Source organism: Tiliqua scincoides, chromosome 3 (genome assembly GCF_035046505.1).
Source record: "Tiliqua scincoides isolate rTilSci1 chromosome 3, rTilSci1.hap2, whole genome shotgun sequence".
Taxonomy (NCBI): domain Eukaryota; kingdom Metazoa; phylum Chordata; class Lepidosauria; order Squamata; family Scincidae; genus Tiliqua; species Tiliqua scincoides.
The window spans coordinates 111,860,541-111,883,980 of record NC_089823.1 but is presented as its reverse complement, the minus strand read 5'-3'; the positions used below and the strand labels follow the sequence as shown (position 1 = coordinate 111,883,980).

The 23,440-nt window shown below is 41.2% G+C and overlaps 1 protein-coding gene across 3 annotated transcripts; it reads right to left on the bottom strand.

Moving 5' to 3' along the window:
- Positions 1-1,392: 1,392 nt before the first annotated feature.
- Positions 1,393-23,405, bottom strand: GPR180 (G protein-coupled receptor 180). 3 transcript variants are annotated; one of them, XR_010794116.1, is made up of 10 exons: positions 23,238-23,405; positions 19,192-19,350; positions 15,977-16,177; positions 12,411-12,591; positions 11,420-11,469; positions 10,206-10,363; positions 7,351-7,542; positions 6,421-6,498; positions 3,367-3,685; positions 1,393-2,270 (listed from the first exon to the last, which is right to left on the bottom strand). XR_010794116.1 is itself a non-coding variant. In XM_066621213.1 (10 exons), the coding sequence occupies exons 1-9, from the start codon at positions 23,389-23,391 to the stop codon at positions 3,527-3,529; spliced, it is 1,332 nt and encodes a 443-aa protein (XP_066477310.1). In that variant the 5' UTR covers positions 23,392-23,405; the 3' UTR covers positions 1,393-2,270; positions 3,499-3,526. The 3 variants fall into 3 exon arrangements, 2 of the variants coding, with proteins under 2 accessions (XP_066477310.1, XP_066477308.1); XM_066621213.1 differs by having other exon boundaries at positions 3,499-3,685; XM_066621211.1 differs by lacking the exon at positions 1,393-2,270 and having other exon boundaries at positions 2,442-3,685.
- Positions 23,406-23,440: the final 35 nt, after the last annotated feature.

The following is a 23,440-nucleotide window of genomic DNA, read 5'->3' as shown; positions in this document are numbered from 1 at the left end:
CCTCCATTACGACTCTCTTTTGAGTTCAGTTGTGGGGGGCGGTGACTCTGCAATTCATGCCCCCCAAAACCGCTGGGTTTTCCCAACACTAGTCATTACCACACCCCCATTAAATAATAGAAACCAAATAAAACAGTTTTATTTTTTAACAGATTTCAAGTTTTGCTTTGTTTTTACAAAAAATGAGAAGTACAGAAAGCAGTGTTATGTGTATGTTTTATATATATTTTTTAATTTTGTTCTCACATTTTTCTCCACCTCTACCCGTCGGATGCTACTTGTGGTAACAGCTACTGTTGCTTATACTGGCATAAATCTGCAGAAGCTTGTTACACAGGCCAGCCAACCCACAGAGAGAACTTATGCAGGAGGATGGTGAGGGTTCTACAGTTTGCCTTCTTGCAGTGGTGCTAGGACTCTTAGCTGATGTTGTGAGCTGTTAAATCAGTTTGCAACAGACACGAGAGTCTGGAATCAGGCTTGCAGAGCCTGAAGAATCAGACCTAAAGATCAGAGTAAGGCTGCAGCTAAAACCAAATATGTTGATTTTAGTCAGTGTGAAAGCTAAACTTTCATTGGTAGTTCAGTTGAAGGATATGTAGGCTTAGGAGAATGTAGAAACTGCTGCAGATGGATGTTCTTCCATTACTGAAAGTTAGGGATTTTATTTCCCTCCCATAGTATTTGAAATCTGAAGTACTGCCTCTCTTCACATGAATCTAGGAACTGCTCCATGTTTCCCCACCTTTGGAGAGGGGGATTGGTTGTGGCCCTTGGAGGCTTGGTTGGAATCCTCAGTGGTGGTGTTCCGTCACTAGCTGAAGTCTCTTTTACATAAGCGTTTGATTGAACTCTTGACTCTTTTGTTGATATAGTTTGCCTTTCCATTCTGCATTATTTTTGTTTTATATAGTATTGTTTTGTGATTTTTGACTGTATTTTAGTTTAGCATAATGTGAGTCCTTTTGAGAGCCTTTTATGTGGTGGAAAGTTGACAAATCCCCAGGTTACAAAAAAATCCCCCCCTAGTCACTCAAGACGTGAATAGCAGGGCTGTCTGCCTATATAGAGAAGGAAGCTGATGTTTCCGTGAATGGGCTCTACCACTGCATTAAGTAACCCCTGAAAAAAACATGAATCTATAACACAATGCAGCTTAAAGCAATTAATAAGAAAATGTATTATACCTGTTATAGGCTATATCCTGCCATTAGTAACATTTGACATGGTAGCATTACAAGTCATTAGAGAAACACAGTGCTCAGGTAGAAAGTAATCATGTCATTTACCTGTTTCACAAGGTTTTGCCATTTCAAATGTGACTGGTGCAGGGTGGAATACAGTCACATGAAAACAGCATTGCACTTTACAGGTAATGCAAGAATTGGCTCCATGTGGTTCTTTTGAGGATACTGTGCAACTTAGTGCAAATTTTATCATGACAAGGTCACAACAGCAGTGCCTGACTCTTGGTATAAACTTTGTATGTGCGTGACAGGAAATTCAGAATTTATGCTCTTCTATACTTTTAAAACTTTGTGCCAAAAAGCACTTTTTCTATTCTGAATTTGAGCTCAGAGATAAACACAACTTTAACCAACAACATTTTGATGTGGTTTACAGAGAAATGCAACAATTAATTTTTCAGTCATTCTGCTGATAGCGTGAAATTATACACTCTCAGTCTTTCCAGCCTCAACCTGCTATTCTTGTCCTGAATTACAAAGAGTAACTAGTGAACTTATTTAATGAGCAACTTTGTCACGTTGCCATTTGTCTTAGGCAGAGGCAACTATCTGCAGGTCCTTTAAACATAAATGAAATATGGGGACTGATTCTCAAAGAACCCCATAATGGGAGGCTTCATGATTAGCTTAGTGGGGCCTGTGGTGGAACTGTATGTTTGAAGGCTAGATTGCCTGTCAATTTCAAGGCTGCATTCCTAAAATTATGTTCAAGCTTGTACAGTTTCAGGATTGCAGCCTCAGGCTCCCTTGACTTTTTTTTTCCTCAAGTGCTTTGAGGATAAGTCTATATTAGTTGTATTCCACACTGATGCCAGTCCTGGTGTGAAGAAGGGAAATGGGAAGATATGATAAGTGGGTAAAATTTGTTTTGCATGCCTTCCGTCTTCTTTCTTCTGGCAATTGGATCAACATAGTGTGGGTGAACATTGCTTCAGAGAAAGTATGAAGAACAAATAAGCATGAATCAATCAGCTTTCATTCCTGCTTCTAATGATGGTACAGAGCATAAACACAGGCTTGTGTCTGGAAGAGAGCAAATGTGAACAAACTGAAGTACGTTTCAAAACTAAAACTAGCATCACATTTACTCTAACACAGCAATTACAAATATGGTTTTTAAAAATATGCAAAAGCTCTGAAATAAATTAAAGCCAACTACTTAACAGGAATGTTTATATAACAAAAAATGTTCATACAATTTTTATCTTGCTCAATAAATAGGCACTTCAATAAAGTACAGTATATATTTACAATGGCAGTTGGAATGCTAGGCATCATGTGAAAGCATGGGTCTTCTACAGTAGGTGGGAGATGGCAACTACTTAGAACCCGGTGCCAACATGGATTATAACAAATCCAGTGAGTATTTTGTTTTTCAATTATTCATAGAAAATTTAATCCTGATTAAGTATCCTTGGGCAGGAATTCATGGTAGTTGATGACTGAAACGAACGTTTATTTGAAATGCTTCTGTTAATTTAATCTGTGTATATGGCTTAATTATGATTGAATCCTCAATGTAAAAGTAATGAATTATATCAGGATTAAAATTCTAGTACCGCATCACACATTCCATTTTCCCCTCTCAGTTGAAGAGATGCAAGCCTGCTGTTTTTATAACCTTAATGTTGCAGTTAAAAAAAAAAAAATCTCTGTTGTCAGACTATCACCCTTCTGCTCTTGTAACATTTATTACAAATACAGAATACAGGAAGCAATTGGTGATCAGGCTGCAATTTGGATAACATCCAAATCTCAAAGACAAAAAAGTGTTTAAAAACAAAAACAAGCCCCTCACAAATAACTCAAATTACAATTTGTTGTAAACATTTTACACTGGTTTCCTGGAGCTATTACAGTTTCAAGTCCTTTCAAACTTATGCACAAATTGTATTTGGTTTCAAAGCATAAATGGAAATGCAAACTTAACCCAATATATTATTTTAATGACAAAACTTACACTATCAGTTTAAGCTTGAAGTTATTAAAATTTGGATTTAGTTCTCAATGAAGATGAGGCTGTTCTGGAGTGAAAATATTATGGCTAAGAATTTGCTCCATTTTTTTCAAAACAGGAAAAACAGCATGTTTGCTTATCCTTATGTTTGATAAAATTCACCTTGTGTCTATCCTGGGTCTGAACTACTGATAGTGAAATGCTGCATTTTGATTTATTTTATTTTTCCAGAAAAACGTCTGTAGTGGATTTACTGCTGAGAACAGCGGCTCAGTTCCCAAATCTTTACTGCACCTTTGTCAGTCAATCTCCCCAATGTATCTCAGAAGTGATGGCGACTCTTATGTCCAGATGCTACAGTAAGTGGTAATGTCACTGATGAGAGTGAAGACACTTCCCAATACAGACTGTGAGAAACAAACAGTTGGTACAGGAGGACAATGGAGAATAACTGGCAGAGGATAACACCTATAGTAATAATCTAAAAGACACAATAAAGGAAAGGGGTGAGAGAAAAAAATACTTTGTAGAAAGAACAAAATATTTACTGTACAAGTGGCATTTACTGGATGTATTTAGGGGTAGTTCAGTGGAAGTTCATGTTGCATTGGCACATCTTCCTTAACACAGCTTCAGAGCTCCATACGGCTAACCTGAGTTTCATTATTTTCAATTGAATGTAGTCATCACTTTGGATTTAATTCACTGTACCCCTGTCTCTAAAGTGACAATTCACAGTACTCTACAAAAAAGACACAACTGATTCAGAAACATTCTTCTGAAATTTTGTTCTTCAGCTTTTTCTCTGGATCCAAGACTGAAGTATATCGAGAACTGGCACAAACAGTTGTATAGCTATAATACACAGCAGAAAGTCTATGTCATTATAGCAGGAAGTTCATAGCCTGTCCAAGTGGTTGTTTTCAGATGCATGAGTAACATATAAATGCTAAAAATGCCTAAGCTCCCTTATGTTCTAGAACTCAAAACCAGATCTTCAATTTGTTGCTGTACTTTTCTATAATGTCATTATTTGTCAATTTTTTAAAAGCATGATGGGTTAAACTTCCTCATAATAAAGACAACTTCACATGCATATGTTTGTCCATAGAGCATTTACAGATCAATCATAGATAGAACCTGAACATAATTTCAAGTCACTTGAAACAGAATGCTTTCTAATAGAGTAATTTAACAGTCAGGTCTGGTCTGGCCTGTACTCTTTCTGACAGAAAGAGGTGTCTGCACCACCTCAGACTGCAAGAGGTGGATATAATTTTTTGAATTTCTCCTAGTTAAACATTCTGCATATGGCAAACTAGCACAAAAGGAAGATGGGTGGATGGGCTAGAATCTTTCTTCTAAGGTGCTAGTTTACTTGTAGTGAATATTTTATATGAGGAAGCATTCAACATGTGATCACCACCTGAAGTTTGAAGTAGTACAAAGGAAAAATGTTCCCTGTGTGGTTTAAGAGTTTTGCTATGCATGCAATAAGTTCTAGGGAGAGTGCAGGGTGCAGCAATCTTTAGGACTGGGCTGTTAACAGCAGTGTTTCACAATTGCCCTGCATTTATTCAGTCCAAGGTCCAAGTTGCTGAAGAAACTTTGCTACAGTAACCTAACTGATTGTAAATAAGGGAATAATTCACTAGAATGAATTCTCTTTCTGAAAAAAGTATGCAGTCTTCAGCAGAACTATAATTCCATAATTAATGCACCCACAGCAACAAAAACACTTTAGTTTCCATAGGAAGCATTTTGGTTTTCGTTGTGTTTTTAGGACTAACTATCTTTCCTGATTTTCTGAACACTTGTAATTTCCACTCAGTATGCTCACCAGACAGAGTGAAAGCACTGTTCTGAGCACTGGATAGCCACTCACTTTGGGATTGGCAGTGACCTGATCTAAATGTGGGGTATTTCACATGCTAGTCCATTAGCTTTTGGCTTGATAAACAAGAAACAGCGCAATTCTAACTTGCGCTGGAATGGGGTGGTCAGCAGGCCTGCCCTGTATCCAGCATGAGTTTGGAGCTGAAAGCACCTCAGCCTGGGGAAAAGGGAATCACTTCCTCTTACCCTGAGGAGAGCCGCTGCAGCCCCAACTGGTCTACTTGGATCTGTGCCACCTAAAGAGGTGGTGCAGATCTGAGCAGTCTAGAGCTGCCCCGGGTTGCCCTGGAATAGGGATAGGATCTGGCATAAGTGCCAGATCCTGGCCTCTCCCTCCGCACATCTCTGCCTCCCCATGCCTCCCCCAGACTGCTTCATCAGCCAAGCTCGGCCAGCATGAACTTACTTGTTGCCCTGGTGGATCAGGGCCTGATCCGGTCTCTAGAGGCTGAGGCATGTCCATGCGCCGGCCTCTCTTCTCTTAAGTTGGCGCGAAAATGCTTTAAGCACTTTCATGACTGTCTTGAACCGGCGCAAGGGAGGGATTGCACCCAAAATCACATAAATTCACATGTAACCATTTGTTCTCCTTTAGTTACAATGTGAAATTTTGAAAGATTTGTGGAATTCAAAAACTACTTCTAGATGCAGCTTCATTGGTTTACTTTGATTTAAATAAAAAGGTTATAAAACTTAGCCTATAATACACAGCTCTTTATTTATTTTTGCTTTTTGCTTAACTAACTCTAAATTTTTCCCTTGGTCTTCTCACTTCCAATCCTATCTAACCCCCCTCCTCATGCCAATACAACTGCATCACTGGAGCACATGTTGCATCCTGAAGGTGGTAGACATCATAGAGATCTCCTCAAGGTAAGGGAACATTAGTTCCATTGCCTTGGGGCAAGCCTCCCCTGCTCTGATGCGTCTACTTGGACCTGTGTCAGCAATTTTGCTGGCACAAGTTCGAGTGGACCTGGTAGGCAGATCAAGGCTGGGAAGGGGAATAGGGTATCAGTGGAGCTGCTTCCGCCGATAACTGCCCCCTTCCCACCTCTGACACACCTCCACCCTGGTCCCTGCCCCAGTCTCCCAACCACGCCCCATTTTGCCTGCTCCTTGCACCAACTTATCAGCACCAGTGCTCCCACAGTCTATGGTGCATTGCGTTTTGTGACAGCCATAAACACAAGTTCTGGCGATGTAGCAGCACCATACGATTGGGCTAAAAATATATTAATACATTGCATTGTACCTGTATTGAAATCCTTCTGTAACTGATACTCCTTTTTAAAGTGCTGTTATAGTGCAGATACCTACCTTTTCTCTCTGATAGTCTCTAAACATTAGAGATACAGTCACAAAACCTGGATGACACAAAAACCACAGAATGCAGCCCTGAAAGAGAAAAGTCATGTTGTCTGTCAAAAAAAGTCAATGTGTCAGTAGTAGAAGTTAATCTTACCATTTCTGGAATTCTATTTATGTATTTCCATTTTTATTTCAGAAGTAAGAATCCAACATTCTGTAACTCATCAACTGTTTTTCTACATCAAGCCACAGAAACTTGTGAAGGTTTCACTACAAAATGCCATATCTTATTTAACCAGATCTTTCAACACTTATTTTCCACCTAGACAAAGTTAAGACTGCTTGCACAAGGCTTATAAGAATATATCCAACAAAGGGCGCAATCCAGCCCTTGATTTGGGCCAGTGCAAGTCCCTTGTGCTTCCTCAGGAGTTGGCTAAGCCAGTGCACAGAGGCGCGCTGGCCTGCAGAGGCTGGAACAAGGTCTGCGGAGGCTGATGGTGGCACTGCGGCTTGCGTCGACCTGCCTGGGCCGACGCAAGGCTCTGAGGTAGGTGGGGGGGCGGGGAGGAGGCAGGAGGGAGGCGTTCCTGGGTGGGGGGAGGGCAGGCAGTGTGTAGCCCCAGGGGTTGGCAGGCAGGGAGCAGGAGGTAGGGCTGGGATCTGGCAGTTATGCTGGATCCCAACCCCCATTCCCGGGGAGATCGGAGCAACTTAAAGTCGCTCCGCTCTCCTTGGACTTGCACCACCTCAAGAGGTGGCGCAAGTCCAAGGAAACCCATACAGGAGAAGGCGCTTTAACCAGGGTAAAGTTTCCCCTAACCTCTGGCTGAGCCACTTTTGGCCCCTATCCTGTGCTGGATACAGTGCAAGCCTCCTGTTCCAGCGCAGGGTAGGACTGCACCCAAAATATATTAAGTTTTTATACCATACGCATACCTTTGTAAAAGTGATATAGAATTCCCTTTTCAGTGTACTTCTTTCAATCCGGATAATCTGATAAAGTCCACAGCCTAATGAAAGAGCTAGGCAAATTCTCGAACCAATAAGAAGTCCACCTGCTAGATTCTGGTGCGAGTGGTAGCTATGATGATTGGTATCTTCAAACTGCTCCCAAATTAGTAGAATACTCTGCAAAAGAATGAGGAACACACTTAAAAGATGATGCCTAGATGGAACTTTAGGGGGAAAAAACAACTCTGCTAATACATGAACTATTGGGATGAGGGGGAGTAGCCAGATAAACACCCAGTCCATCAAGCTTCCCCCAAACACCCATGGGTTCCTCAAGGGAAGCATGAAGCACACCCAGACAACCTGCCTGGGCTGTTGTTGCTATGTCTGAGCCTGTGGGGTAGGTTTTGCTGCCTCTACAAATAATTTTCTAGCTCCATCCCAAGCCTTACGTCCAGCCAAGGGTTAACCCTTTTACCTAGGCTTCCCCACAGTTGAAGCCAGTAGTGGGAGGAGTGAACAGGGTGCTTCCGTTTCCCAGGCATGCCCAGTTTTCTGTAAACTCAGAGACCCTGTAGCAATTAGCCAAGTGAGTAGTCTGCTAGAGAGTAAAGAGGCAAATAGCTCCAAGTTCTTAATGAAACAGACAGGTGGTTGTTAAAAAATGTAGGTAACATTTATCTAAAAAAATAAGAACAGGCAAATATCCAACAGGCAAAATCAGATACTTCAAGCTAAAACCAAAATAATAGCCAAAAAAGGGTCTACCTAGTCTAGAAAGCACTTATGCCAGCTGCAAATCTACTGTTTGCTTCCTAGTCCGGAAGAGCAATATTAGTTCTGCAGTTGCTGGAACAAAGCACACACCTTGTCAACCTAGCATTCTCTTTTCAATGGGTGGTTAGGAAACTGAGACTCTATTCTTCTTATTGGCTATTCCAAAAGAAGTAAACCTGAGGCTCAGACCCTCTCAACCTCCACTTAGTTATGGGTCAGGTGGACAGACTTGACCAATGGATAGATGGTAGCAAGTCAGTGGGATGCCAGTGGATTCTTCTCCTCTCATTGTTCCATAGGGGACAGGTTAGCCACACTGGCACAGACTATACAAATCCTGGGTTGAATGAGGTCGGAATGACAGAGCTGTTGACAATGTCTAAACCAAGCCAGTTCCATTTTAATACAGACAAAGCTTTACTAGAAGGGTTCCCCTTCACTAGTCATAAATATCACACCCCACACTATTAGTACAGAAGAAAAAATGGGGTAAGGGGAATCAGACCTCTTCAGATGCTTTAAAATAAAAATGAGATTCTAGCCACAAGTGGTTATATTTATAAGTGAGTGGGTTGGTGTGGACAAGTATCTCTTCCCTCTTTAGCTGCTCTATTTGGATTGGCATAAATAGTGCTTGTTTGCCTTAGCAATAGGGTCTCCATTCACTTGAAACTAGGGTTCCTAGTACATAAGCGAACTTATCCAAGTCTGGAAACTGTCAGATATCCAAGTACACAGGCTTTTTAATTTGGGGGTAGGAAATTTTAAACATCTCAAGCATTTGTCAAAGCTATTTTCCTACAGTCCAAGATCATGTCACTAGAGCTTGTTTAGTAATACATATATATATAATAGCAATAAGCATGAAATATATTTAAAAATTATTGTGAGTCTTCTATTGTTTATTATGGATGATGCCCATATAACACAGGGCAATGTCAACACATAACATTGATTGACAGTGTCAAATCAATCCATATGTCACTACAGAGCTCACAGAAGCATCTGACTGAAAGATATGAACTTTTCTCTGCTGAATGGTCCTCACTGTATAAAACACAAATGGTCAAGAATAGAGACTGTTCTCCAGAAAATGGTTCAGAAGTATATTTTGCAACAAAAAGAATCCTATCTACAGGTGGTCAGGCCCTAATCAGGTTTCTGAGAAGCTACCAGCTGGAGCAGGACATACTAAACCCCAAGAGGCATGTAATAACACCACCTTTAGTCTGGTAGGGATGCAGAAAAGTTGTACCAGCCATTAGCTGGCCATTCCTGATACTAAGGTATGTTAGTATTAGTATTCCCATAGTTCAGATAAGGAATTGAGGCTCAGGGAACAGAGATTTGCCTAAGTCTGCAAAATGAGTTCACAGCAGAGATGAGATGTAAGCCATAAAATTCCAGTTTCACACTTTAAGCTACTACACTAAACAAGTGAAGCTAAAGGGAAAGGTCTAACTGACAATTAGCCCTGAAAATACCTAGTATCTGTCCTCTGTTCGTACTGCAACACTTAGAGCCCAATCCTGTGCTCAGCGGCACAGCTTCATGCCACCATTGTAAACGTGCGAGCCTCTCCACCTGGCTCCATCCGGCTGGTGCTGGACGCAGGGCCAGGCATGCACTGTGCACTACTGCTGCCATCTTCCATGTTGCCTCCACAACCCTTTTCTACTTCGTCTGTTTCCCTTGCCAGACAAGGAGGGGGTTGGAACTGGAAAATGAAGTGCCCTTTTAGGAATGTTGCCCTCTACTTTTCTTGGCACACTATGCAGCAACAGCAGTGGCAGCATCAGGTACAGAGGAATTATCTGGCACCTCTGCCAACACATATGCACCAATGGGCACCATGTTGGGGAAGCCCTGATCTATAGCACTGCCATCAGCAACTATAGAAACCTATCTTCTGAGCAAGTCTAATAACATTCCTGAAGGGGCATCGAGATGGGGGGGGGGGGTAATCTCTTCACAGTAAGCTCATCTTGAATATTATTTAATTTTCTTCATTAGCCAGTGACCACTTCTGCAGCAAATAAAAATTACACAACAAAACAACAAACCTGTGTCACAACAACAATTACAGCAATGGCAGTGGATGTTGGAGTGGAGTCCCACTGGAGAGGTTTGCTCTGAGATTTCTTCATTCTACCTACTGTCCATCCCATACACAAACTCAGCAGTAGGTACAGCATCTGCATCTGAGAAACTATGTCACAAACTAAAGAGAAGAACAAGAACATTCAAGTAAGTAATGATGGCGCTAAGAAAAACTGCTGTACAAAACAGCCTTGTGAAGACTAATTCTCAAAAGTTACATGTATATGTAGAAATACATGAGAAAAGTTAGCATCATGTTCCAAATTCTTGAGTATAACCACTTGGATGATCTAGCCAAGGTAAATAGGAAGCTAACTGAACACTTAAGGTTCTTTTTGACTAGCACCCTTACCATATTTAAAGCCATCTAAGGTTTGTCCTTCACTTTCCCAGTATTAAGCTTCCTGAACACATGTGCTTCTTCTTCCCCCCGGAGTTGCAAGCTCAATATTTATGGTATTTGTGGTGCAAGAAGTTCTTTGTGAAGAAATATCACTTTCACGACCACTGATTTTCAACCATTGTGCCGTGAATGGTCTGCAGCTGTGCTGTGGGAGTTGGGGGGATTTATTATTAGGGCCATTGGGAGATGTGTGCCCCCCTCCAGTAATGTGGTGTGCCTTGTCAACTGTCAAAAAAGTGGTGCTGTAGCCTGAAAATTTCAATGCCTTTACAGTGTGCCGTGAGATGAAAAAGGTTGAATGTTACTATCCCCACAGCACTGAAGCAGGCAGGGCTGTATTTTTAAAAATACATTTTTTTTTGGGGGGGGGGGAGGTCAAAAGTGCATGTAGTGTCTACAACACAGAAAGTAAAAATAGACAAATATGCTTAAAATGAGGGCAAAGAGTGATGTTCTGCAGGGGAGAGACTATTTCATTTCCTCTATTTTTATCTTCTTCCCTTTAGATACTGTCTGGTAAATGAGATACCATGCTCATTTCCAAAACAGCATTAACAAAAACGTTATATACTATGCAAAGTAATCTCCCAGTATCACAGACGTGTTCAATATTTGGATACTGGTGTAGCTTATGTATTTTATTTAAAAATTAAAATAATTTCCAGTTTGTAAAATTGTAAAAAAGATTTAGAAAACATGTGCAACATTTGTAGAGCCAATGTATGTATTTATAAACTGTTCAGATAAAGTAGTGGTTCTTGGAAATGTACTTACATTCTGCAAGACTTCCCATAAAAGGTGATCCAACTCCATTTTTAGAGTATCTAATAAAAACAAAACAACCCTCAGGATTTAGATAAAACTGTTCATGCAAAATATATTCTAAATCTATTAAAATTCTGAACAATTTGTATAATTATAACTAAGGCTATGCTAATAAATGTAAATTTGTAAAGCCTTGAAGAATAAATTATACCAAAAAGAGGTGGTTGGAGGTTTTTTCTTTGTTTAAATTGGAATGTTGTAATGTTTGATAAAGAATATGATTGAGATTTATAAGATTACGCAGAATGTGGGTAGAGAGCAGTTTTTCTCCCTCTCTCACAACACTACAACCAGCGGTCATCCAATGAAACTGACTGGTAGGAGATTTATGACAGACAAAAGGACTTACTTCACACAATGAACAGTTTAACTTGTCAAAAGCAGTATCTCAATATTCTTAATAAAATGCACTTAGTTCTTCTGAAGCAGACATTAATGCACAGAAGACATATGTGCGTGTACAGGTATTTGAGGTCGTTGACCCAATAGGAATTCTCAAATGCATTTACAGATGTGTATGCCTTCCATGTTGCTGCTGGAAAGTACCAGAGTGCACATACCTACAACATTTGCCCTGTAAAGTGTGGAGATGCCATAAGTCACATGAAGTATGCTACTGTGCCATGGTCAGACTGTGATAATTGTATCCAAATGGCTGAGTATTCAAACCCCATGCTGAGGTGAAGGACCACCCTATACTTTTAGGAGAGTACTCACTGCTCAGTGGTAGAACACATGCTTTGCAGAGGAAAAAAAGCCGGTTCAATACATAGAACCTTTAAACAAAAGAATCTTAGAACTGAAGACTGAGAAAGATCTCTGGCTGAGATCTGGAGTGCCACTATGAGCAAACTTTACAGATAGTCCAATGGCATGTTTCAGGTATGGAAGCCTTATGTGTGCACATGCTGATGTTCTCCGACTCCGATTTTAAATTTACCTTGAAAAATGCACGTAGTTAGCAAAAGCTGAAGCAGCCTGCAATAGCAAAACAGTTGACAGAACCTTTAACACTGTGTGCATAGGACCTCCTTTCTTCATAGTTTGCCACAGTGACTGGGCATATATGCAAGCAGCAACAAAATATGCCAGGACAAGCAGGAAGAAGAACTCATGCAGGCCTGTGAAGAGAAGGCCTCAATTCAATTCATTACAGCAAATCATTGCTATTTATCTAATATTCATAATTTCAACTAAGATCCTTGCTATTTTAGCAAAATGATAAATGATTCTTCCCTTTACTATTAGAAAAAACAAGAGCATCCAACTTCTGCCCTGACGGCAAACACTTGTGCCAGAGCATATGCTCACTTTAACAGCATAATAGTGCTGAAATACAGGTATAAGATTATGCTGGATATATGGGTTGAGTATCCCTTATCCAGACTACATGGGATGGGAAAGTGTCTGGATTTCAGATTTGTCTGAATTTCTGAATAATTACAAAAATATAATTTTTGTAATTTTGTAAGAGAAATGCTTCCTCTTGCTCTTTTCACTGTTATCCATATGGGCATCTGCTGGTCTCTTTGATATTTTTCAACAGTGCCTGCGCAGGTACACACCACAGAGTAGAGACAGAACTTACAGTCTGTACCTGCACTGGGAATCAGAATAAGACCTTCTATTGCTCATACTACAAAAAAAAAAGTGTTGAACAAAAATGTCTGGATTTCAGACTAGTTTGGATTTTGAATGTCCAGATAAGGGGTAATCTACCTGTACCTCAATCAAAGCACTTGTGCCATGGTGTACAGAGCATCAAGAACAATTATTTCAGAGAACTGGTGAAAGTATGAGCAGAAAACAATTTGTGCCTTCATCAAAACTACCTTAATTTAAAAATGCACATCACATTAGAAATATCTTAGAATTTCTGGATAGTGTCAAGAATGTGGTCACTGTGTAAATGCAGCCTTCTCTGCAGTCAGACAGAGTCAGAACTTTGTAATCTAAACATTATACTCTATGTTCCTTTTACAAATACAGTATTTAGGAATAATCTGCAGGCCTCAATGGTTTCATTTCAATGAATGCTTGTTTGGTCTCATAGTTATAGCTTTTGCTAAAGCAATTAACAAACACCAATTTACTGCAATGTTTTAAGTGTACTCACAAGCGTGGTAATTACTAGACTAGTCCAAATGCCAAAAAGAGATTCAGCTCATATTGGTAGCTTGGAACTCTTATCGATGATTGCAGAATACTAAAATAATTTTCATTTTTTTTCTGTCCCAATAGACACTAGCTCTAAATCATAACGATGTGGTTATGTCCATAACATAAGGATAAACCTTCCTAAAGAATGTGTAGGCCACTGCTAAGGAAAAACAGTTTTTCTGATCCCTCAGACAATGTGTTTTATTTTGACAAGAAGACAGAGCACTAACATCTACTGCAGAAGAGTGTGCAGAATGAGGTTATGTGCCTCACCCACTGTGAATTAATATCAAAGCCAAGATCCACTAGCAAAAAGATCTCAATTCCTGGGGGCTTTTCCCATATACTCTTATATCTCTTTTTCTCACAATACAAACAATGCTTGCAGTGTATCCACTACAAATCCCTAGGCTGATCACAGTATTTATAGTTTGTGGAAAGACACTTGTTTCCATTCAAACATTATGGTGGATACCTCTTTTTCATACTATGGGAAGAGGAATTCAGTTTTGAGCAGCTGATGTATAGATATTTACCTACGATTAAAAAAAAAGAGAGGCTCTGCAATGCATATTTGTGATACGTCAGTCTTACCACCAGATGTCACTGCTGCAATACTTAATGGATAGCTATATGGCACTAAATACATGCAACAACTGCATGGTTTGGAAGCAATTATATTTGTGCTTTGAACACATTAATCAAATTGTGCATTTTGTGATACATGAAGGGAACAACACGAAGAACAATATTTTTTGTGACAATAAAATGGTAGATGGCAATGAACTGCACATATTGATAAGAAAATGGTAGATTTGGGGAGTCCTAAATAGAAGATGAATTAAAGAATCCTGGTTAATATTCCCTGTGTTTTTCAGTTCAGATAGTTTTGACTATACAGTACCATATAGGGGTCTCTAAACTTTTTGGCCAGAGGGCCGCATCAAATATCTGGTGTGGTATTCAGGGCCGGGAAAAAAATTTAAATATAAAATTTAAATAAATAAATTAGAGATGGGACTTAGATGAGTGAATAAATGAATGAATGGGCACATTCATTCAACCTCTGCCCCTCAGAACACCCTACAGACACAGAGCCAAATCCTGTGCTCTGTGCCGCGCCTCTGCGGTGTGGACCAGTCACAAATGAGCCGTAAGTCATGTTTGCGGGGCTTACCGCCGGACTCCCATCGGAGATGGCTCAGCTCTGGCAGGCACCCGCATTCCACGGCTTGACTGTGCCTGTCACTGCTGGGCTGCGGAATGGCAAACAGGGGCGGGGATGGGGGAGGACAGCATGATGCAGGGAGGGGGGTGGGGAGGCTGGCGTGATGTGGGGAGGGGCCGTGCCGGAGGGCAGGGGGAAGGAGGATCTGTGGAGCTCCGCTCTGCAGGATCCTAGGCACTCGTAAAGGCTGCATGCCTTACACGAGCGCCTTTACTTTAGCGGTGACCTTTTGGTCGCCACTAAAGAGAGTAGCCCCATTGCAGGGCTACCTCCCTTACCCGGAGGAAGGTGCCTCCTGCGGCAGCGCGGGATTCGGCGGCAGCCCTCGCAGTGCCGCCGAGCTGGGCTGCCCGTTAGGATTGGGCTGTCAATCAGAGCACAGTTCTGGTCATATTCAGTTGAGTGGACCAGAGGCTCTCAGGAGCAAGAGGTTGACTGCATGCCGGAAAGAGACTTGCTGGGGCCGCATCTGGCCCCCAGCTGGGGTTTGGAGATCCCTGGTCTAGAATTTGTTATTGTACAAAGAAATCCTGGGGGAGGGGAAGCAAAATTCCTTCTTGCTTACATGTAAACGTTTTATGTTTTCAAACCACTAAAGCTTTCTTTAAAGTTACTAGGTGGAACAAGAACATCATAAACATTATCAACTAATATTAATTGTCCAATTATAAAACTGAGCTGGATAATAATATTCATGAATAACTAGATCTTCTCAGGTACCACCATTAATGGAAATGAATCTAGATTAGTTGCTAAATATAGACCTAATATAGAAATAAAGGAAGATTTCTCTTCAAAGCAAGCAGTTGTACAAATAGAATTAAATAGATATTCTAGGTTATTGTAAAGGGAAAAGAAACATCAGCATCCTGATCCATGAAGACTTAAAGTGACTCTGGCACTTTAAGGGCATCAATTACATGAACAATTCTTGAGCAAGAAGGAACAGAAGTCTATCTCCTAGTCCTATAGAGAACTGGATGCCAAAATTAATACGTTTAAAAGGATTTTTTGCATCTAAAAAACAAGTTCTAAAGATGAAAAGCGTTTTTTATGTCATTAATTTTCCACTTTCCTAACTTCATACCCTCATCCCCATATCAAGAAAAACATCTTACCCGATTCCCCTGCACTAAAGTGATCTAATGGATTCCCTTCTGCATCTGGGTTCAGTAACACCATTTCAAACTGAACATCCTCCGAGTCAGCATTTTCATAATTCTCCGCACAGGTAAACTTGTCAACATAAAACACATACCACGTGACTGGATATGGAACCTGGGACACCGTCAAATTTTGTTCTGTGAAGTTCATGTTCACTTCAAAAAGAAACAGTATAAAATCAGCAAATTCAAAAGGGATTTTAAAAATGCTAGCAAGTAAGCAATCTGAGCTGCATTTATGTCTAAGTAAGGCACTGATATATTCTTTAGGGCCTACATGCAATAGATTGATACAACCAGTTCTCATTGCTTGGGACATATCTATATCAAACAGAGGTTTTTCAGTGTATTTGTAATAAACAGGTCCTACATTTTTAAGTAAGTACGTTCATCTAAAAAAACCCCACAGAATACAATCCATCCAAGTTAAGTAGCGTTAATGATCACTGGTTTCAGTGGGATAGTTAAGGATGTGTTAACAACCCAATCCTTTCCAGGACTGAGCTGTTGGGAGGAGGGGCTTACAACAGTGGAAGACTCTTGTGGATGGTGCATGCAGCGCTCCATCTGTGGCCATTCGAAGAGTATTGTCACAAGAGGTGGCAGTGCTGCAGTGCTACAACTTCACTGCCAGACCCTGCCATGCCTGACAGACTCAGAAAGTCAGAGGTGGATGGGATTGGGCTGTAAGGATCCAATCCTATCCAACACAGATGCAGCTGCAATGCATCCCCAAGGCATAAACATGCCCTTACCTTGAGGAGGCATCTGGGACTCTTTCTTCACCAGAGGATGCAGGGCATGCCCCATTAGTTCCATTAGCACTGGCAAGTTGGATAGGATTGGGCCCTGAGATGTTCGGCCATAGGTGTAGTCTCTTATCAACTGCTCGTATATAATATATATGATAATTTTATGCATGACTAAATGCATATATATAATTTTATGCATGATTTTATTCACCATGGTTCAATAATTTGTTGCTTGTTGTTTGTGTTTTATATATGTATTTTGTATATTGTGAATTTTATATGATTATGTTGCATTTTGCCATACAATTAATTTAATTAATTAATTAAATTAATTGTATTTTGTTATTTAATTAATTAATTAATTAATTAATTAATTAAATCCAGACATCCTTTCCTGCACTGAGGGGATATAAAGGTACCCTCCCTTACATACATACATCCATCAACAACAACAGTATTTATATACCACTTTTCAACAAAAAGTTCGCAATCCTCAAGTATTTTCTGGGGAGAGGGGAATAGCATAGGAAGAGGAAATATATAACTTATGAAGCATGTGCATGCTAGTGGTTATTATGGGAAAAAGATATGGGAAAAAGTGGTTATTATGGGAAAAAGATCACATCTAAACCACCACATCCATAAGAAAAAATAACCTTTGCATAATATGGGCTCTACATTGCCATGGTAAATTCTGGATAGGACAAATTATGGTGCCTGCTTTTAAAAGTAATTCAGAAAAAAGTCTTTTTTAAAAATTAGAACTGCTCATATCTCCATCAATATGCGATACTAAAATAATGCTTCTGGTATCTGTTTTAATTTAATTACACAATTAAAGGCTATTGATGCTATATAGTGCAACTCTAATATAATTTGCATTTCGTCACTTTGATAATACACACATTAAGAATGATCTTGATTAGCACTTACTTGAAAATAATTGTAAGAGGAACTTTGATATTTTTGCACATCAAATGTATGTGTGATCCACAAAAATGAAAATTAAGTTTTGAAGTTTGAATTCCTGGTTTCATTTTCAATAGGCCTATAATTTGCAGAGGGGGGTGAAGAATGGAGCAGGAACTTCTTGACAAAACTGAGATTTTCCCAGAAACCCAACAACAGTACCTGCTTATTCTATGCTTGCGTAATTATCAATTCAAATATTAACACTCAAGATATTCAGTAATGAACAGTTAATAGTACAATTAGGCGATGAAAAGAATTTTGCCTGAAATCAATTCTGAAGAACGAACAATTCCATCTTCAATGAAGCATAAGGGATAAAAAATTTAATAAAGGGATGAGAAGCAAAAATTATTATGTTAAAAATGGAAAATAAACAAAACCTATAGGTCTGATCTTAAGCATTCCTTGTGGAAAGAAATTACATAGTTGGGAGTAGAAGTGCACTAGTGAGGCCTGATTACCCCGGTGCACTCTGTAGCCTCAACCCCATTTGACATAGTCACACTGTCTGCAGACACAAAAGCTCTATCTGGGGAGGCCCTGCAAGCAGAAATACTGGGTACCTGGCATCCTAGATCACAGGGAGCATCTCTTTCTAGATAAAGCGTTCATACAGCTGTAACTGTGGAAAGGGTGTGTGTCTACAGTTTGTTGGCACTGGCAGTTGCAGATCTCCCATTATGTTTTATGTTTGTCCCATTATGTTTTATGGGGCAAGTGCCCTGGGCGCAAGGCTGAAGGACCCCACGGAAGTCACTCTGAGGCTCCTGATGGGGTTGGAAACTGTGCTTCTGGTTTCCCGTATAGCGTAGGGAAACCTGCCTGGGGTCATGAGAGGGTCCATGTGTCTCAGGTGAGTGGGGGGGTGGATTTGTGCACGAGGGGTGGCAACAGCCCGTGGGGGGCGCCATCGTGGACCTTTGCTCCAGGGTGTGGGGCTGGGGAGTTCCGCCACTGGGCAGTGGGGGCAGGCAGGGCTTGTCACACTCCTGATGTCCCCAACCACATATTTGCTTTCCACAGATAGGAAATGCCTGAAAAAAACTTAAGAGGGTTCACACCTCCGGAGTTTGTATGCTATTGTATGAAGTTTGTATGGAGCTCTAGATATTTAAATGTTTGTAATTAACAGTCTATTCTAGTAAGGCTTAGCTGTGGCATTGATGTACATAACTAAGAGGAAAGTTAACATTAATGTTGTACTTTTCCCCACTGATTATAAAACAGTAGCTCATTTTTTTTAAAGTAAAGAACAGAAGCAAGCAACCCTGACAACAAGGTTATCATCCCTCCCTCCATAGTGTATACATAAGGTATCTCATGGCTGTCAACAATAAATCACGCTGGGGTGTAGTTCATAATATTGCACATTTATTTACTGATGTATTTATGAGGCTATTATCTAACCCTTAATATAACTGGGGGGAAATCTGTCAATCAACTCACATGTCAACTGAGCTTCGGACAATTTCTCTGTACAGCTGTAATCCTGGGGGCTTTCTTGAAGCCTTAGCCATTCCTGAGCTTGAAACAGGTGAAGTCTAGCTTCTTTTTCAACAGCTGTTGCTACGTTGCTGATTCTGACATACAGAAGAGCACAATCACCTTGATATTTAAAAAGAAGTCACAGTCTATTACATGATTTAAAAAGACAGAAGAATTATCTAGATGGGTTGTTAATTCTGGCAGTTTGCCTCAGTACAGATTCACTGTTCTAATTAAATATCTAGTTGCACATGGCCTTTCATGGCCTTTCCCAGTTTGAAGAGACACTTGGCCAACAGTCTGAGGCTAAGAGGCAAAGAAGGAAGGCCCATAGCCAGGGAGACAGGCCAGGGACAGACTGCACTTGCTCCCAGTGTGGAAGGGATTGTCACTCCCGAATCGGCCTTTTCAGCCACACTAGACGCTGTTCCAGAACCACCTTTCAGAGCGCGATACCATAGTCTTTCGAGACTGAAGGTTGCCAACTAACTAACTAACTAGTTGCACAATTGGTTTATAAGATGACCACATTATTTTCCAGTTGATAACAAGCTAGAGAACATTCTGAAGTGAGTAAACATCTGCACAGGACTGTCACATATTCTTTATCTTTCAAAATATCGCACATTAACTACAGTGTACACATTTTAAACAATGCTTCTAAATCCCTTGGAGGTGGAGTCCCCTTCACATGGCTGTCATTCGGCGATCTAGATTATGGATGCCAGATACCGCTTCTTCCAGATTATCACCCCCACCCCAAACATGTAAGAATATACTTTGTATAAAAACATTACCATATGTGCAGCACCATGGTTATATACATCACAAATCTAGGAGGTTGCTAGAGCAGTGGTTCCCAAACTGTGGGTCAGGACCCACTGGTAGGTCGTGACCTGATTTTTGGAGGTCCCATAGCAGCTGAGCAGAGCCTCCAATGAAAACACAGATGATGGAAGGATCAGATAACTAATTGCCTCAAGCCCCAAGGGTTTTCAAAAATCAAAACTGCACTGCAAAGAGCTCCTGCAGTTTGAAAGCTTATGTAAATATAGGGGGATAAATGTCTTTTTTCTGGTTATTATTACATTAAATAATTAAAAATATTGTTTCTAGATTTTTTTAAAGTCTTGAATACCTAGGTGGGTCCTGATAGAGTGTCATTTTAAAGAGGATCCTGGTCCTAAAAGGTTTGGGAACCACTGTGCTAGAGAAAATATCTTTCATATCAAACTGTTGCACATCCTAATCCTATGCATCCTTACTCAGAAGTCCCATTATAAACAGTGGGGTTTACTCCCAGTAAGTTTGAATAAAATTGTAGCCAAAGAGCGTGTAAGGAATGTGAGTGAGAGAATGGCCAGAACAAGTGCCAAACTGTGACAAGAAGCTGATGAGGACTGGACTGAAGAGATATAAAGAAGGAATCAGACAATCTATGTTTACACAGATTGTAACCTACTGGAAGAGAGAAAGGGACCCTTCAGTTGTTTTTCACTTAAGGCTAGGTGAGGGAATAGCTGAGTTGAAATGAAGCATGGACATTTCCCCCCCCCCCCAAAGTTTAATGATATAGGAAGACAGGAGCTGGTTCAACATGAGCAACACTGATGGCCCTCAAAGCCTCCCTTGAAGTGGGAGGAGACACTTACACAGTGTTGGGGGGGGTGCTGCCTGCAGTACTTACTGTTTTGCCTCTCCCCAACTATGCGATTGATTCTGCCTCATCCTTGTTGCAGAAAGGCACTTGTAGAGCAAATTCACTTCCAACTGCTTAAGCAAGAGAGTTAAGCCATTGGATGTGAGGGAATAAACCCTCCTACAGCCACAGGCAAGCTGCTGGGAGCCAGAACACACAGCTCTATGATGATATATCATCATCCATCCGCACCAGCTCAGTGGGGGAAGGAATTCAGAGCTCCCAAGAAAAATAATCTTGCAAGACTTTGTTTCTGATGGATTAGTCCACATAACAAGCTGACTGGTCTATAATGGTGCAAGAAGATGCTTTTCTCTTCATCAGCTGAGGCCTCTGCAAGCATATAAGAGTCACGGGAGTAATCTCCCATTCCCATAGTGGAGGAGCACCATTTCCAATGAAATTGCTCAGGGAGAAGTGCTGGCAAGACATTGCTTCTTACTTGACAAATCTTCAAGGATGTTCTAGTCCAGAAACAGAATCTGAACAGGCCAACATGGTGCAGGACATGGGTCACAAATGTGGGGGACCAACTACACTTCACAGACAACTAACTGAACACCCTGGATTAGATTAGCATCTTTGCTAAAGATATGTCTCCAATGAATTGGGTGGCAGGTATTTAAAAAAATGACACACACACAGATCATGGGAAATGTTTTGGGAGAGTCATTGTTTCTCCAGCGGGGGGGGGGGGGGGAAGCACAACAAACCTTTTCAAAAAGTAGATGTTGCTGCCAGTCAACTTTTCACATAACTGCTCATTCAGGTATTTAACTTCACATCTGAAGTGGTACTACTTGGGATAAAGTAATGGCAACAGTCACATCTTTTTCTAGTCCTGTTTCATAGCCACTGTCATCTTTTACATGTTCCCACTTCAAATATGAGTTTAAATACAGATAAGTATTGGGTGCCCTTCGGGGAGAAAGGCAGAGAAAAATAAAATAAATAAATAAATAAGTAGAAGAAAATCTTAGAAAATGTAAGGCAAGCTTAAGAAAGTGATTTTTTTGGTTTGCATGTGCATCATTTAAAAGCAAGGAAGTCCTTGCTTTTTATTCCCCTTCAGAACCACTGTTTTATTCATACGCATCATTATGCAGACTTAAGGCCCAATCCTATCCAATTTTCCGGTACTGATGCAGCTGCAACACAGCCCCATGTAAAGGAAATATTCCTTTACCTTAAGGAGGCCTCTGTGACAGCCCCATCACCACTAGATGTGGCACACTCCGGGCCCAATCCTATCCAATTTTCCAGTGCAGGTGCAAACATGCCAATCAGGCATGCGTTGCATCCTGTGGTGGGGAGGCATTCACAGAGACCTCCTCAAGGTATGGGAACATTTGTTCCATTACCCTGGAGCTGCACTGCAGCTGCACCGGTGCTAGAAAGTTGGATAGGATTGGGCCCTCCATTGGTATGGCTGCATCAGTGCTGGAAAGTTGGATAGGACTGGGCGCTCAATCAACTAACAGTGCAATCCAATGCATGTCTACTCAGAACTAAGTCCCATTATGTTAAATGGGGAAAGTCTGTATAGTATACTCCCAGGAAAGTTTGTATAGAATTGCAGTCTAAGATTTCTTTAATAAAGGGAAAAGTAGGTTTGCCATGGGATTCAAGCTGCAATTCTATGCACATGTAACTGGGAGTCCCATTGAAAGTAACAAGATTTACTGCTGAGTAGACATGCATTGGCTTGAGTTGTCAGAGAAGGAGAGGACTGCTGGAAAGTTAAAGGGTGAGGAGGAACAGGTCAGGAGGACAGCAAAGCAAAAAATCTCCTGCTGGTTTGATTTGGACCCTTCCCCCTGATAATTTCCTTCTTCTCCTGAAGAGGAGGCTGTGGCTGCCACCTCTGCACACGTCACCAGGGAGGGAGGCCCAGGGAAGTCAACAGGTCCAGCAGACATGCTATGCTGTGAAGGTCCCAACCCCTGAACACTTACACAGGGGTTTGTCCTGCTGACATCTGAGAGCCTTACTCCAGAGTCAGCACAGCAAGGCTAGGCTTGTGGTGTAAGACTGCAATCCTTACCTGGGAGTAAGCTCCACTGACTCTAATGGGACTTACTTCTGAGGAGACATGCATAGGATTGGGCTCTCAGGCTGCAATCCTGTCCATACTTACCTGGGAGTAAGCCCCATTGACTTCAATGGGATTTACTTCTGAGTAGACAGGCATAGGCTTGGGCTCTCAGGCTACAATCCTGTCCACACTTACCTGGGAGTAAGCCCCACTGACTCCAGTGAGACTTACTTCTGAGGAGGCCTGCAGAGGCTTGTGCTCAGCCCCCCTTACCATGGAACTGGAACTGCGCCACCACTTGCCCGGCCCCAGCCTTGGCGGCGGCGCTGGAAAAACCCCCATGGACCGTCTTGGCGAGGGCTCCCCGGAGCCAGGCGCAGCTGCAGCCCCACAGTGCCGTCCAGGCGACCCACAGCAGCCGCCCCATCGCCTTCCCGCGGACCCGACCACGTCTGCAGTTCCTCGGAGGGGACGCG